General features: G+C 47.6%; 1 protein-coding gene and 1 long non-coding RNA gene across 2 annotated transcripts; one reads left to right on the top strand and one right to left on the bottom strand.

The window, feature by feature from the left end:
• Positions 1-160: 160 nt before the first annotated feature.
• On the bottom strand, positions 161-3,253 carry LOC132402232 (uncharacterized). The gene is made up of 2 exons (XR_009514851.1): positions 2,968-3,253; positions 161-540 (listed from the first exon to the last, which is right to left on the bottom strand). It is a non-coding gene; the product is annotated as an uncharacterized LOC132402232 (long non-coding RNA).
• A 164-nt stretch (positions 3,254-3,417) lies between these two features.
• mrps12 (mitochondrial ribosomal protein S12) lies at positions 3,418-12,709 on the top strand. The gene is made up of 4 exons (XM_059984997.1): positions 3,418-3,467; positions 6,706-6,793; positions 10,886-10,949; positions 12,062-12,709. Exons 1-4 carry the CDS (start codon positions 3,433-3,435, stop codon positions 12,499-12,501), a joined length of 627 nt encoding a protein of 208 aa, XP_059840980.1. The 5' UTR covers positions 3,418-3,432; the 3' UTR covers positions 12,502-12,709.
• The last annotated feature ends 3,377 nt before the right edge of the window (positions 12,710-16,086 follow it).

Genomic DNA, 16,086 nt, shown 5'->3' with positions numbered 1-16,086 from the left:
ACGGTGGAACAGACTCGATGGGCCAAATGGCCTAATTCCTCTCCTATGTCTTATGATCCATTGTTCACGTGTTTATACTTTGGGTAAAGACACAGTACACGTATGATCCACTGTACACATGGTTATACTTGGAATAAAGACTCACAGTACACATATGATCCACAGTTCACGTGTTTGTATTTGGGTTAAAGACTCACAGTACACGTATGATCCACAGTTCACATTTACACTTGGAATAAAGACTCACAGAGCTATCAATGCCAATAAGCTCAGTGATCTTCGGACACCGCTCCTTCACACCGGCAGTCTTCTCTGCGGTGCTTTCAGCGGCCGGCAGGTTACCGCCGTCGCTCTCCTCTGTGATGTGGATGTGATGATTACGTTGCAGGTGTAACCGCAGCACCGTGCTACTGCCGGAGCACACCAGCTGGGCACCACACACGTTGCAGATGATGGACTTGTCGTCCCTCCGCGTCACATACTTCCAGACTTCGCCGATGCGGGGCATGGCTCTTCACCTGCGACTCCACGGCCAGGTCACTGAAAGAGGGCGAAGACATCACACTCCTTCTGCAAACGCCCGACCATAGCACAGACCTCCAGCCAGCACCTCACCTCTGCATTCCCACTTCCCTACACCCTCCTTCCCTGCATTCTCTTCTGCCACATTCCCTCCATCCACCTCCCTCTTTCTGGAGGCCTGCCTTGGAGCTAGAGGCCTGTGTAAGCACAAGTGGGTGAGATGGAGGAACAGGGTTTGCTTTGCTGTCATTGCTTTGTGCTTGTTGTGTTCGGTGTTGTTCTGCTGAGCCAGGCTGCGTTGGCGCTGGAATGTGTGCCAACACTTGTGTGCTGCCCCCAGCCCGTTCTTGGTTGTGTTGGCTGTTAACACAAACGATGCATTTCACAGCAACACACACAAAATGCCGGAGGAACTCAGCAGGACAGGTAGCATCTGTGGGAAAAATGTAAACAGGCTGAGACCCTTCAGCAGGGCTGGCCAGGAAAGGGGAAGACGCCAGAATAAAAAGCTGCGGGGAAGGGGAAGATGAAGGCGTGATAGCTCAAGGGCTGGAGAGGAAAGAATCTGATAGGAGAGGAGAGTGGACCAGAGGAGAAAGGGAAGGAGGAGGGGACCCAGGGGGAAGTAAGAGGCAGGTGAGGAGAGGTAAAAGATCAGAGTGGGGAATAGGAGAGGGGGGAGGATTTGTTCAGCGGAAGGGGAAATGCCATCAGGTTGGAGGCTGCCCGGATGGAATACGAGGTGTTCCTTCTCCACCCTGAGGGTGGCCTCATTATATCACTCTGTGTTCCGATGCACCTGTGATAAATAAATAAATGAATCTGAACCTTCCTTTTGATCTGGCTTAGCTCAGTCTTTTTATCCTTCCTACATGATCATTCCCTGGACCTCCCAAACCCTCATCTTCCTTCCTCATCGTCTTCCCATTACCCTCAATCCCTCCTCCACTAACCCTACATTATTCCCTCCCTTTCTCCCTATTCCCCTCAGCTGCCTGCTTCATTGTACACCCCTCATTCTGTCCCCCTTTACCTCCCACCACTCCATCTCTCTGTTCTCCTTGTCACCTTTCTTCCACTGTTATCCCCATCTTTTATCATCTTCCCCATTCCCTCATTTATTATCCATCTTTCTCATTCCCCTCATTCTGGAGATATGTAATATAACAAATATTAATTTTCACAGCAACCAGTCTCAGATCTGATTGTGGATTGTGGATTGCTTGGGAAACGCCCAAATGACCTGACGTATCTGCATTTGCAACTCAGAGACTGGTTAACTAGTAATTAACTTAGATTTTGGGTGTCTTGGTGTGAATATCCAGGTACATATTTGAAAAGTTATATGTAACTCATGAACACAGTGTAGTGAGTGTAGCTATAGAAATTGAGTCCTTTTGCCCTTTAACAGATAAAAATGTGCCGTATTGTTGGGTCTGGGCGTCTCGGCTCTCCCACGAGTGCCTCAAAGGCTGTCAGCGTGTGTGTGTGTGTGATAAATAAAGATTTTTATATCTACCAGTGGCTTCATTCAGTCACAATAATCCTCACCCTCATGTGTTCCACCCCTCCTCCACTCCAATACCTCGTTTCTCAAATCCTCAAACTTAGTCCCTTCCACTTCCCCCTCATTCCCTTCCTCCATCCCTTTCCCTATCCTACCCACTCCCTCCCAATCTTCCCCCTTTCATTCTTTATTCCCTTTACCCACATTTCTCATTTTCCAAGTCCCTCCACCCTTATTCTCTATCCTCTCATTCCCTCCATCCTTCCTCCCCTCTTTCCCTCAATCATCCCACTTTCCGACCTGTTTGTCATTTCCTCTGTCCACCGCCCATGGCTGCCCTGCCGCTCATTCCTCCCCTCCCTTCCTCATTCCCTCCCTCCATCGCTCATTCCTCCCCCTTCCTCACTCATTCCTCCCCTCCATTCCTCATTCCCTCCATCACTCATTCCATCCCTCCCTTCCTCATCCCCCTCCATTGCTCATCCCCTCCTTCACTCATTCCCTCCCTCCATTGCTCATTGCCTCCTTCCCCGTCACCCACTCCTTCCCCATCATCCATCCCTCCCTATCGCACACTCCCTCCCTCCCTCCATTATTCATCCCCACCCTCCATTACCCATCACTTATCCCTTCCCCCTATCACTCATACCCTCCCTCATTCATTCATTCTTTCCCTTCCTCCCTCCCACACTTTGCATCAGTCATACCCTGCTGTCACTCAATCCCTCCTTCCCTCCCTCACTCATCCCCTCCGTCACTCATTCCCCCCTCCTTCCTACAGTCACTTTCTATCTGTCACCCCCCCCCCGTCACTCAATCCCTCCTTCCCATCCTCCCAGTTATGCATTCACTCACTCACTCATCTCCTCCCTCCCTCCACTCATTCATTCCCTCCATCACCATGCCATTCCCCAGATTGCGGCGGTGGGCGGTCCTACCTCCATCGCGGTCCGGGAGTCTGCGCTGCGGCTGCGGCCCCGGCCGCCGGTCTGACCATAGGGCCGGGCGGGGCGAGCGGGAGGCCCGCGGGGGCTGAGCCGAGACTGAGGATTTAGATCCCGGCGCCCCGCCCGCGCTCAGCGGGACCGCGTTTCGAAAACGCGCCCGGTCGCCCCGCCTCTTGTCCGCCCGCCGCCGCCGTCCACCTCCTCCCCGTCGCCATCGCAACGCGGCCTAGTCCTGTTTCGAGCCCGCGTTCAGTCGGAAAAGAGCCTCGGGGTCGATTAGTGGTTGGTCTCCCCGGGTGATAACGGAGGGGAATTTTATCGTGGGTCGATTGTCGCGGGATGTGGGGGGAGGATGGGGACGGGGATTCAGTTTACTCCGACGGGCTAGTGAGGATCATGAACTGTCGGTGCCGGTAGTGGAGCGGCGGAGACCGGGTGGTGGGAGAGTGCTCCGGAATGGGTTTGGGGGAGCTCGTGGACGGGGGCCTCAGGTGGGGATTGGGGACGATGTTTAAATTCGTTTAGAAGTTAGGAAAGAGGCACGACAAGCTCCGTTCGCCGGCAATGTTCTTCCTGTGCTGCTTCATGGACCCAGCTTCTGCTCGTTGACTTCATCAACTTAGCCTCCAATTTCCCACCCTGCCCTTAAATTCACTTGAACCGTTTTTGACCGCTCTCTCCCCTTTTCCAATCCTTGGAGACAAACTGTGCACCATCTTTTATAAACTTGATTACCGTGGCTATCTTCATTATACTTCTTCCCACCCTGTCTCCTGTAAAAAGGCTCAATCCCTTTGTCTCGGCTGCACCTGTTCCCACGATGAGGATTTCCTTTCCAGGAGATATCCTCCTCCCTCAAAGAACAGAGTTTCCATGCCTTCACCATTGATTCTGCCCTCATCCACATCTCTTCCTTTTGCTGGACATCTGCACTCACCACATCCTCCTGACACCGTAACAAGGAGAGAGTTTCTCTTGTTCATCTTCCTACCACCCAATGAGCCTCTCCATCTTCAGCCATCTCTCCTAAGGCATCCTGCCACCAAACATGTATCTATCTCCTTCCCTCTCTCTGGTTTCTACAGGGATCTGTGATTCCCTTGTCCATTCATCTATCCCCACTAATCTCCCTGCCAGTGCCACACCTGCCCATTCACCTCCTCTTTTACTCCCATTCAGGGCTCCAAACAGTCCTTCCGGGTGAGGCAACACTTTACCCGTGAATCTGCAGGGGTTGTCCTGTGCTCCTCTCCATTGGTGAGGCCTGTCATGAATTGGGGACCGCATTGTCGATCACTTCTGCACCATGCACCAAAAGCAAATTTTCCCAGTGGCTATCCATTTTAACTGCTATTCCGATTCCCATTCCCGTTCCTCTCCACCTGTCGGTCTAGGGCCTCCTCTTGTGTCACGATGAGGCCACCCTCAGGGTGGAGGAGCAACACCTTGTATTTGATTTCCCCTTCCAGTCAACAAAAAATTCCTTCCCCTTGCCCTGCTATCCCCCACACTGGCCTCTTTTCATCTGTCCATCACCTCCCCCGAGCCCTGTTCTCTTTCCCTTTATCCCATGGTCCTCTCTCCTATCCTCTCCAGACCTTTATCTTTCCCACCCACCTGTCTTCACCTATCACCTTCTAGTTAGCCTCAATCCCCTTCCCCCCACCTTTTTATTCAGGCAACTTCTCTTTCCCTTTCCAGTCCTGAAGAAGGGTCTTGGCCCAAAGATGTCGATTTTCCAAAGATGCTGCCTGACCTGCTGACTTCCTCTAACATCTTCTCTCTAGGCTCACAGCATCTGCAGAATCTCTTGTGTTTAGGCACAACACGTGTTGACTCACAGTCGTTTTATTAAGGGCTGATAGAACAGAGAGACCAGGAACACAACAGTGACGGGTCTACTATGGAAAAGAGAAAAACAAAAGAGATCATCTAGCATAAAACAGCTATTTTTAAACTACTGTGATAAGGAATATTCCATTCAAATTTGTAGATAAGGGACAACCAGTTAGAAAGTACTCATTCGAAAAATGCAGTACCAAGCTAACCAGGGAGAAACCACTTCTTCACTTCATGCAGAACAAAGAAACTTCCAGAACTTTCCAGAACTATAGTTTGTATAACCACTAGACACATATTAAAAAACTACTTAAAATGCAAGCAGAAAATTAATTGTTAAATTGCAGAACAATTAAATAGGCTAATCTAAGAATTAAACCGTCAAATCCAGCTGGGAGGAGGAAGTGTGGGAGAGGGATTTGGGACATGAATTCTCAGGTTTGCTCGGTTAGGTTGTGGATGATACTGGTGTTGAGGGTGGCTGTTTGCGAGAAGAGGGAGGGAGAGTGGCTGTCAGTGAGGGAGGAAGAATAGTTGCTGGTGTGGAGGGTGAGGGAGGGAGGTGGCCTGCGAAGAGAGTGAGGGAGGTACGGTGGTTGTCAAGGAGATTGAGAGAGGGAGGAAAACTGCTTGGAGGGATAAGGGTTGGGAGGGATGATTGGACAAGGGAATCCTTGCAAATTCAGAAATCGGAGATGCAAAGGCACTTGGGAGTCCTTATGCAGGATTTCTTAAAGGTTAAATTGCAGATTGAGTTGGTGATAGGGACTCAAAGGCAGTGTTAGCATTCATTTCAAGTGGATCAAAACATAAAAGCAAGGGTTTGATACTGAGGGTATCAAAATATAAAAGCAAGGGTTTGATACCAATACAAAGTATTGGTCAAACCACACTTGGGATATTGTGAGCAGTTTTGGGCCCCTATCTGGGATGTGCTTGCGTTGGAGAGGGTCCAGAGGAGGTGATCCCAGGAATGAAAGAGTTAAAGTTTGATGGCTCTGGACCTGTACTCGCTAGAGTTGAGAAGAATGAATTGGTGGGGGGGGGGGGGGTGGTGTCTCATTCAAATCTATCAATATTGAAATGCATCGATTAGGTGGATGTGCAGATGGTGTTTCCTATAGTGGGAGAGTCTAGGTACAGAAGGCACAGCCTCAGAGTAGAGGGAAATCCATTTAGAATGGAGGTGAGAAAGAATTTCTTTTGCCAGAGTGGTGAATTTGTAGACTTCCTTGCCACAAATGGCTGTGGAGGCTAAGTCATTGAATATATTTAAAATGGAGGTTGACAAATCTGTAAAGGTACCAAAGGTTATGGCCAGAAGGCACTGATTCCCTTAGTTTTTAAACCCTCTGAAGAATTTATTAAACTACTGTGTGACCGTAAAAAAGTGAATTAACAGTGGCTGTATTGACAGGAATAATAGCTAACATTTTGGAAAATCTGCCCTTCCTCAGCACTAGATGATCAGTGTTTTACTAATTCACTGGTTATTTGTATTAATTTGGCCTCAGCTACACAGGTCATCTGTAAAAAACCACCATGATTTTGAGCTCTTCTGTCCTGTCTGCTTAGAACTCAGCTCCAGCCTCCGTAGTTTCCAGGACAGCTTCAAGGCAGTGTCCATCATTAAGGACCCTCATCACCAAGGACATGCCCTCTGCTCATTATTACCATCAGGGCAGGTACAGGAGCACACATTCAACAATTCAGGAACAGTTTTTTCTCCTCTGCCATCCGAGTTCTGAATAGTCATTGACCTCATGAACACTGCCTCACTACTTTTTCCACACTATTTTATATATATTAAACTTGATTCTGATTCTGAAGCTGAACTCAGCAAACCACTTCGCCCACCTCTCATTTGATCTGTCTTCCCTTACTGCGCAGGACCGAAAACGTTAGGCTTCCTTCTACAGACCTGAAGAGATGTTTGCTGTGGGTACCATTCGGACCTGGGTTTCTTCGTTGTCTGCAGGTGAGAGATTTAGTCAGGAAGTTCTGGTTCAGATTAATTTAGTTATCACATGAACATCGAGACGGATGGTGAAAAGTGATGCTTGAGTCAGTGACTGAGCACATACTGAGGGCAGCCTGCAAGTGCTGACGTTCTGGTGGTTGTTGAGTTGGTTTGGGGTAGGAATGGCAGATATTGCCCCGTCCCTATCCATGAATGGATGTTGAAGGGGAACGGGTGTAACTTGGATGTGAAGCTCCTCACTTTAAGGATTCTTGTTGAAGAGAGCACTGGTTATGGTTACTATTCTATAGATTTATTGAGTATGCCCACAAGAAAATGAATCTCAGGGCCGTATATGGTGATTTAGAAATATGAAAAGCATAAAGCACAATACAGGCCCTTTGGCCCACAAAGCTGTGCTGAACATGTCACTACCTCAGAAATTACCCAGGGTTACCCATGGCCCTCCTTTTTTCTAAGCTCTATGTACCTGTCCAGGAGTCTCTTAAAAGACCCTATCGTATTCGCCTCCTCCACCGTCACCGGCAGCCCATTCCACGTACTCGCCACTCAGCAGAAAAAACTTACCCCTGACATCTCTGTACCTACTTCCAAGCACCTTAGAACTGTGCCCTCTTGTGCTGGCCATTTCATCATCTTATACACCTCTATCAGGTCACCTCTCATCCTCTGTCACTCCAAGGAGAAAAGGCCGAGTTCACTCAACCTATTCTCATAAGGCATGCTCCCCAATCCAGGCAACATCCTAGTAAATCTCATCTGCACCCTTTCTATGGCTTCTACATCCTTCCTATAGTGGGGCAACCAGAAACAAGCACAGTAATCCAAGTGGGATCTGACCAGGGTCCTATATAGCTGCAACATTACTCTCAGCTCATAAACTCAATCCCGCAATTGATGAAGGCCAATGCACCATATGCCTTCTTAACCACAGAGTCAAGCTGCACAGCTGCTTTGAGTGTCCTGTGAACTCGGACCCCAAGATCCCTCTGATCCTCCATACTGCCAAGAGTTTTACCGTTAATGCTAACGGTGTAAGGATGGACTCCCTCACCTCTGCCCCTCTGATCCTCAACACAAGTGCCCCAGGGTTGTGTTCCGAGTTCCTTTCTTACTCCCTTTACACCCACGACAGTGCTGCCACACGCAGCTCCAATTGACACAGCTTTGATCGGCCTTGTTTCCAGCCTACAGAGGAGAGGCTGTCCCCCTGACCCCATGGTGTCAGGATAGCAACCTCTTACTCAATATCCAAAAAACAAAAGAGCTTATTGTGAACTACAGGAAGAACGGAGAGAGGCTTGGCCTGATCAACATCAATGGACCTGGAGCTGAGTGAGTAGTTTCAAGATTCTCGGTATACTCATCACCGATGCTGTCACCTGGACTGTACACATCAGCTTTATGGCAAAAAAAGCACAACAGCGTCTTCCACCTCAGGTGACTGAAGAAGCATGGGCCCCCAAGTCGTCAAGACCTTCTACAGGGGCACCATTGAGAGCCTACTGACTGATGTATTGCTGCCTGGTACGGTATCTGCATCAACCTTGATTATGGCACTGAAGAGAGTGGTACAGACTGTCCAGCACATCTGTGGATGTGAACTTCCCTCTACTCAGGTCGTTTATAGCAGCAGGTGCAGAAAGAAAGCCTGGAAGATCATCGGGGTCACCAGTCACCCCAGATATAAGCTGCTTCCATCTGGCAAATGCTATCACAGCATTAAAGCCAGGACCAACAGGTTACAGGGCAGCTTCTTTCTACAAGCCATTAGACTTTTAAATTTATATGTCTGTACATTGCAATGGAGTCATAACACAAACAGTTTTACTCCCTCACATTATGGAATGGATGTAAGATTTTAAATAAATTCAAAATGTAATATCAGAGAGTGTATACAGTATACAACCTGAAACTCTTTCTCTTCACAGACATTCACAAAACAAGAGAACCACAAAGAATGAATGACAGAAACATAAGAGCCCCAAAGCCCCCTCTGCCCTTCCGCCACTCACACCAGCATCCATGACCCACAAAGCAAGCAATAACAAAGCCCCCAAGAGTGACCTTAGTCTGCAGTCTAACTGAAACTATTGAACAATTCGACATGTCACAGGCTCCGTCTCTCCCTAACAACAGTCAGAGAGTTGTCACCCGTTTACAGTGATGGGAGACCAACAAAACAACTCACTGATTATGATGGTACAGGCTGCTGTGTCACTTGTACTCTGAGCTTTTCTGACTCGAGAATCGGCAGCAAGTTCTACCCCACCATCGAGACAATGTAATCCAACTTAATAATTCAAATATTCATCACTGGTTGGTCAGTGTAAAGCACTTTATTACCTTTGCCTGTTTACCTGTGGAGATTCAGAATGGATCCCAGAATCCTGGCTTGCAGTTCCACTGTGGACCTGGGGAACTCAATATATAAATTGCAGGTTTACCTGAGGCCTTGCTGAGACTGCTCCTGGGTCAGACATGTTTCACGTGCTGACCTGTGAATGGGTGGACTTCAGCAAAGATTCACCACGCTGGTTTCTGTGAGGGTGGGCTTCCGTAGTCAGGGGGGAAAGTAGACTGGGGTTCTCTGCATTCTGGAGCTCTCAGAGGGTCCAACAGGGTGGCTGCAGATTTCCAGCATCTGCAGTCTCTCTGGAGCTCTCAGAGGATGTTCCCTTCGCCTGAGGAGTCTGGCCTCAGGGCTGAATCTCTGGTTCACCTGGGTTCATGAGGATTTGCAGACTCGGGGTGTGGTGAACCTTTGGAATTGTGTAGCCAGGGCTCAGTCTCAGAATGAAGGGCAGGCTCATCTGAGATCATGAGGATTGCAGAGTCAGAGTGTGGTGAACCTTTGGAAATTTGTAGCCCAGGGTTCAGTCTCAGGCTTGCCTGGGACCAGGAGAATTTTGAAGACGGAGCATAGTGAATCTTTGGAATTGTGTAGCCAGGGAGAGGTTTTGTCACAGACTGCCTTCAGCAAAAAGCGGTGGATTTAAGTGAGGGACTTGGTGACGGTGAAGGGCATTGGTCAGCTGTGGCTGCGGTGATTAGCAGGTTGCGTACTGCTTCATGCTAGTGTGAATCCAAAATCCAGTGGAAGGGGTGACTTGGGCATCTCGAACAGCAGCCTGATAAAATATGTAAATACATTTCCTGTGGGACGTGGACGTCACTAACAAAGGTTACTGCCCCTCCCCAGTGGCCCTGGACACAGTGAGTGGTTGAGCCAGTTTGGATATGGAATTGCCAAGGATCAGGACCGCAGAATCACAGGGTTCAGATGGTTCATTTTATTATCGGAGAACGTACACAGTAATTCTTACTCTGCACAGACATCCACAAAACATAGAATGAATGATAGAAGCATTAGACGCCCAAAGCCCCATCTCCTCCCACGCGCAGCAGAGCATTGACCCCCCCCCCCACTTGCACCAACAGAAACACCCTCCACCATACAAGCAATAGCAAGAGCCCTCCCAGAGAGACCTTGAGCTAGAGTTTTAGGAGAATCAGAATCCAACTCAGTATCATTGGCAGACGTTGTGAAAAGTGCTGTTTTGGGCAGCAGTACTTAAACATTAGCGCAAGTCATAGTGAAATAAACGGTTCAGAAGAGGAATAGTGAAGTGGTGTTCATGGACCAAATGGTGGAGCGGAAGAAACTTTTCCTAAAACATTGAGTGTTCGAGATTGTTTAATGTCATTTCCAGTATACAAGCGTAAAGAAGAATGAAATAATCTGGATCCAATATAGTACAACAAAAACAGAATAAGCTAAAGAGCACAATGATAACTATAAAAAATGCAATAAATATAAATACATCATATAGCTTATATACATCGAATGTATGTCCATAAGGTGACGCTAGACACAGGAGTGTCTGTACATAAGGTGACAGATAGGAAGTTATAAAGTAGAGGTGGGTGGGGGTGTGGAGGGGTGGGTCAGGGCGTGGAGGTGTCTGTGGCAGCCTTCTTGAAAATCTGCTAGTTAGTCAGTTAAAAATAGTCCAATAGTCCTGAAGCATGGAGATTGCCTCATTAGTGATGAGTGATGGTCCACTTGACTGGTTTCTCCATTTTCAGCAAGCGCTTTGTGATGGATTACACACACAAACAAACCCTGCCTTGTCATTCTGCTGTTGTTGTGGTGAGTGTAGGCACTTCAGTGTCTTTTCTGGTATATTCTCATAATTAACCCACTGCATACATTCAGAGTCTGACACAAAAGTTTAGTTGAATTTTGTTCTTTATTTGTACATAACTGTAATTGTGTTCAGCGTCCTGCTGTTTGACGCTGTCATTTCCCAGTAGTTCCACAGTGTCTGGATTTATAGAGCATAGAACAGTACAGGACAGGTTCAAACCGTTTGTCCCACAATGTTGTGCCAAACCAGCTAAAATACAAATGAGAAACACCCAAACACTAATCCCTTCTCCCGACATCATGGCCATATCACTCCATCTTCCTCACTCTATGCCCCTATCTAAACATCTCTTAAAAGCCTCTAATGTATTTACCTCTACCACCATTCCAGGCATCTACCACTCTGAATAAAAAAACTTGCTCCTCACATCCCCCTTTGAACCTACTGCCTCTCACTCTCACAAACAGATGTATCTACCGTAAGTACAGTATTCAAACAACATTTACACTGCATACTGTATTTAAGGTAGATACTTCTGTTTATTTTTTAATGTAACTACATTGTGGGGTGCATCATATTCTAATTTATAAGTTAAGTCTTAAGTTAACTTTGTGGGTATTTAAAGATGGTGTATGTGCTGGAGTGGGAAAAAAGGAGCTGAATCGCCCTCAGTAAGGGAGAGAGATGGGGGCAGCCATGAGTTCACACTGGACAGGAATAAGTATGGAGCTATTATTGTGTTTCTTGTAGATATCTTTTTGTGAATATTAGCATTTTTTTTACGAATTTCACTAATCTTTGCAAGTTTGTTTTTTTGACGCACCTAATATGCACCCTTGCATTAAAGTACTGAGTTACTCCAGCCATTTTTTCCCTCTGGTAAAATTAAAGGTTAAAACCCAGGTCTTTAGCACTCCTGTAAGTTCTCCCTGATGGTGGCAATAACATTTCCCATGTGTGAGGGACCTCAGTGATGAATGTCGCCTTTTGTCCTTGTTGCTGGAGAGATTATAGTTTTAGTTTTAGAGAGAAGTATTATATTTAATGAACTGAATTTAAATTCCCCAATAGTTGTGGGGAACTATTTCAGTAACTTTGCTCTGTTTCCCTCCAGGGGCAGTGAGGTTGGCAGGTTCCTCACCAACTTCCCTCCTCCAGCAAGTGCTGCCGTCACCAGTGTTTACGTTGCCCTCTGCAGCTCAGTGGCAGAATGGCCGGCGCATGGCCACCCTCCACCAGATGCACAAGGCGGGCAAACCCAAGAGGCCCCCTCGCAAGCTGGGCGCCACCTTTGGGCACCCTCAGCTCAAGGGTGTGGTACTCAAAACCATGATCCGCAAACCCAAGAAGCCCAATTCGGCCAACCGCAAGTGCGCCCGCGTCCGGCTCAGCAACGGCAAGGAGGTGATCTGCTTCATCCCTGGAGAAGGCCACAACCTCCAGGAGCACAACATTGTGCTGGTGGAAGGGGGGAGGACACAGGACTTGCCCGGCGTCAAGCTCAAGATTGTGCGGGGGAAGTACGATTGTGCCCATGTGCAAAAGAAGTCGTGAGACTGTCCCAGGACTCGATGTGAACTTTAAATGGTGTTTGTATTTAACAGCTGCTTCCTTGGGCATCCTCAAGGTCAAGTTTATTGTGATCTGACTGTACAACCAAATGAAACAACGTTCCTCTGGTCCACGGAGCACCCACACAGCACATGGAACAAAATATTGCCATAAATAATCAATAATTAATAAAATAAAATTAAAATGCATGTAGTACTTACTGGCTGCCATTATGCCGCTGGTCTTTAGAGCTACAATGAGGGTCCTCCACTTCTGTCTGTATGGAAGGATTCTTGTTGCTCTTTCTGTAACAACTGGACCACTACCCTTTGACCTGTTTGGTGTGGGTGACCCTACCAAGAGCCAAAGCATAAAGCCCTGACTCCAGCCAACATAGCTCTCCAGGCCATTGTGGTCATGTCAGTGTTGAACCTTGACCTTGGGCACTATCTCAAAGACTGACATAATCAGAGGGGACAGCTCCAATGACCCACACCTGGAGTCCTGTTTGTGTGGAGTCTGCATGCTCCCTGGGACTGCATGGGTTCTGCGGTGTCCTCCTGCGTTCTAATACTGTGTGTTTAATTGCCACTCTCAGTTACCCTTTAACCCCTGTGAAGGGATTTAGGAATACTCGCGCAGATTTCCTAAAGGTTAACCTGCAGGTTAAATCAGCGGTGAGGAAGGCAAATGCCACATTAGCATTCATTTCAAGAGAACTAAAATACAAAAGCAAGACACACAAAATGCTGGGGGATCTCGGCAGTCAGGCAGCATCTAAGGAAATGAATGAACAGTCAACATTTCGGGCCGAGACTCTTCTTCAGGACTGAGAGGGAAGGGCGGAGGGGAAAGAGGCCGACTGGAAGGTGGTAGGTGAAGCCAGGTGCGTGGGAAAGGTCAAGGACTTGAAAAGAAAGAATCTGATAGGAGAGAAGAGTGGACCTGAGGGAAGTTCTAGGCAGATGAGAAGGTCAGAGTGAGCAGTAGAGGAAGGGGTGGAAGGAAATTTGTACTTTGGAGGGAGAAATCAATACTCATACCATTTAGTTGGAGGGTACTTACAAGTAGTTGCTCCTCCACCCTGAGGGTGGCCTCAACTTTGCACTAGAGGAGACCATGGATTGGCACGTCAGAAAGGAGTGGGAATCGGAATTAAAATGTTTGGCCACAGATCTAAAGCTGAGGCTGTATAAGGCACTGCTGAGGCTTCACCTGGAGTATTGTGAGCAGTTTTGGGCCTCATATAATAAAGGATGTACTGGCTTTGGAGAGGGTTCATGAGAATGATTCTGGGAGTGAAAGGCTTATCCTCAGCGATTGAAGACTCTGAACCTGTACTCACTGGAATTCAGAAGAATGTGGGGAGATTTCATTGAAACCTATCAAATGTTGAAAGGTCTTGAAAGAATGGAAATGGAAAAAATGTTTCCCGTGGTGGGGGTAGTGTAGGACCAGAGAACACAGCCTCAGTATAAAGGGATGTCCATTTAGAACAGAGATATGGAGGAGCTTCTTTAACCAGAGTGTGGTGAATCTATGGAATTCATTGCCAGAGGACTGTGGAACCAAGACATTGAGTGCTTTTAAGTCAAAGGTTGATAGGTTCTCGATTAGTCAGGGTGTGAAAGGTTATGGGGAGAAGGCAGGAGACGGGCTGAGAGGGAAATGGATCAGCCATGGTGAAATGGTGGAGTAGACTCAATGGGCCAAATGGCCTAATTCTGCCCCTAGATCTTGTGGTTTTTGGCAGGTTTTGGGAGCTGAAGGGGAGTCATCTGGGACATAGTAGAATTGTGAGAAGGGTGGAAGGAGTTGTCGGTAACAGGAAGAATAAGGTGGGATTAGTGCAACAGTCCCCAACCGCTTTTCATGCTATGGATCCCTACTATTAACCAAGGGGTCTGTGGACCCGAGGTTGGGAAGCCCTGGATTGGTGTAAACGTGATTGTTACTGTGGATACAGAAGGTGTCCCAGCCAGACACGGAGACTAACACCAGCCCTGTTGCCGTGACAAAGGCATTTCTCTGAATCAAATTGTAACAGTTGCTGAAATAAGCATTTTATTTGTTCGTTTAGAGAGACAGTGATAAGTATAAGCCCTTCCAGCTTTTTGAACCGCACCACCCAGCAACCCACCAGTTCAGCACTGGCCTCAACGCAGGACAATCTGGTTGGGTTGAGCTGTTCTACAATCTTCACAATCCATTTGCAAGCATTTCATCACCATACAAAGAGACATCATCAGTGCACTGATGTCTCCTCGTATATTGACAAAACATTTGCAAGTAAACTGCCACGATCGGAGAACAACTCAACCCGATCGTAAACCACCTGAGCAACACGCCTTCCGAGTAATTTCCAATGGGACAGTTTAAAATGACCAATTAGAACTACCAACTGGTAATGCCTTTGGGCTGTGGGAGGAATCCCATGTGGTCATGGGGAAAACGTATAAACTATAGGCGGTGGTGGGAATTTGACCTGGGTCACTGGTATTGTAAAGCATTGTGCTAACCACTACACTACAGTTTTATTCCCGTGTATTTAGTTAACAGAGTTTAAGTGCCTGAGTTGCCATGGAGTGATCGGAATTGTGTTCAGATCACCAGTGTTAGTGCTGTAATCTGCAATAGTAATGGTGTGCTCATTCGAATGGAGTATGATGTTTTCCTAAGGGCTTGTCTGTTGCTGGGTCCACAGGTGGCTGTGGAGGCCAATCTGAGATCCTCATTCTCCAAGGGGCTTCCAGGCCTCACAATCCTGCACAGACTGGAATCTGGTTGCCTTGAGCAATGACAATAGAAGTTGTACTCTTTGCCACTTGCTGACCACCACAGAACTTAATCCAGGATACTAGGATGGATTCTGTTAACCGAGGATGCCAGTGTGTGACTTTGTTTAACCTGGGGAGGCGGTCAGTCTTCACAGGTCAGGGTCCAGTGGCAAGACGACTGGGGACCTTTCACAGCCATTGTGATGTGTCAGCATCTTCCGCCAGCTCCACTGTGTGGCCTTAGCTGGATCACTCTTTGTATGGAAGCTGCCCTTGACCTTACCAGGAGCTAAGCATCAGACAGACTCGCTCCCAGGATCTCACAAGCCTCTCCACCACGATAAGGCGATGATCTCTGATGAAGTTACTATTACTCCTGTGCTAATATACCCAGTGTGTGAACAGCACTGGCACAGATAGTATTGTGCACTAGTCTGCTACTCTGTAAGAGGGTACTCTACTGGTGATTATGTCTTTGTCAGTTTCACAGTGGGGGCACACCACCACGTGGAGGGTGGACGTGTCCCTGTGTAACATGGAGTGGGAGGATGGTGTTTGAAATCCAAGATACCCAACTGTTTGGAGAATCAAATTGCACAGGACTAATGGTTGACTCACACTGACACCCCATTCCTTTTCGTGAGCTAAATTTTACCACTCCAGCCCAGGTTAAACTAGAAAGGACAAAGGGGTAATGAAACAAAGATCAGAGGCATAAGCTCCTTGAAATAGTAATTTTATCTTACTTAGAGGTATAGTGTAGAACAGGCCACGTCTGAGCCACGTCACCCAGCAAGCCACTATTGAACCT

The sequence above is a fragment of the Hypanus sabinus genome, chromosome 11 (genome assembly GCF_030144855.1).
Source record: "Hypanus sabinus isolate sHypSab1 chromosome 11, sHypSab1.hap1, whole genome shotgun sequence".
Classification (NCBI taxonomy): Eukaryota; Metazoa; Chordata; class Chondrichthyes; order Myliobatiformes; family Dasyatidae; genus Hypanus; species Hypanus sabinus.
This window is presented reverse-complemented; position numbering and strand designations above follow the sequence as displayed.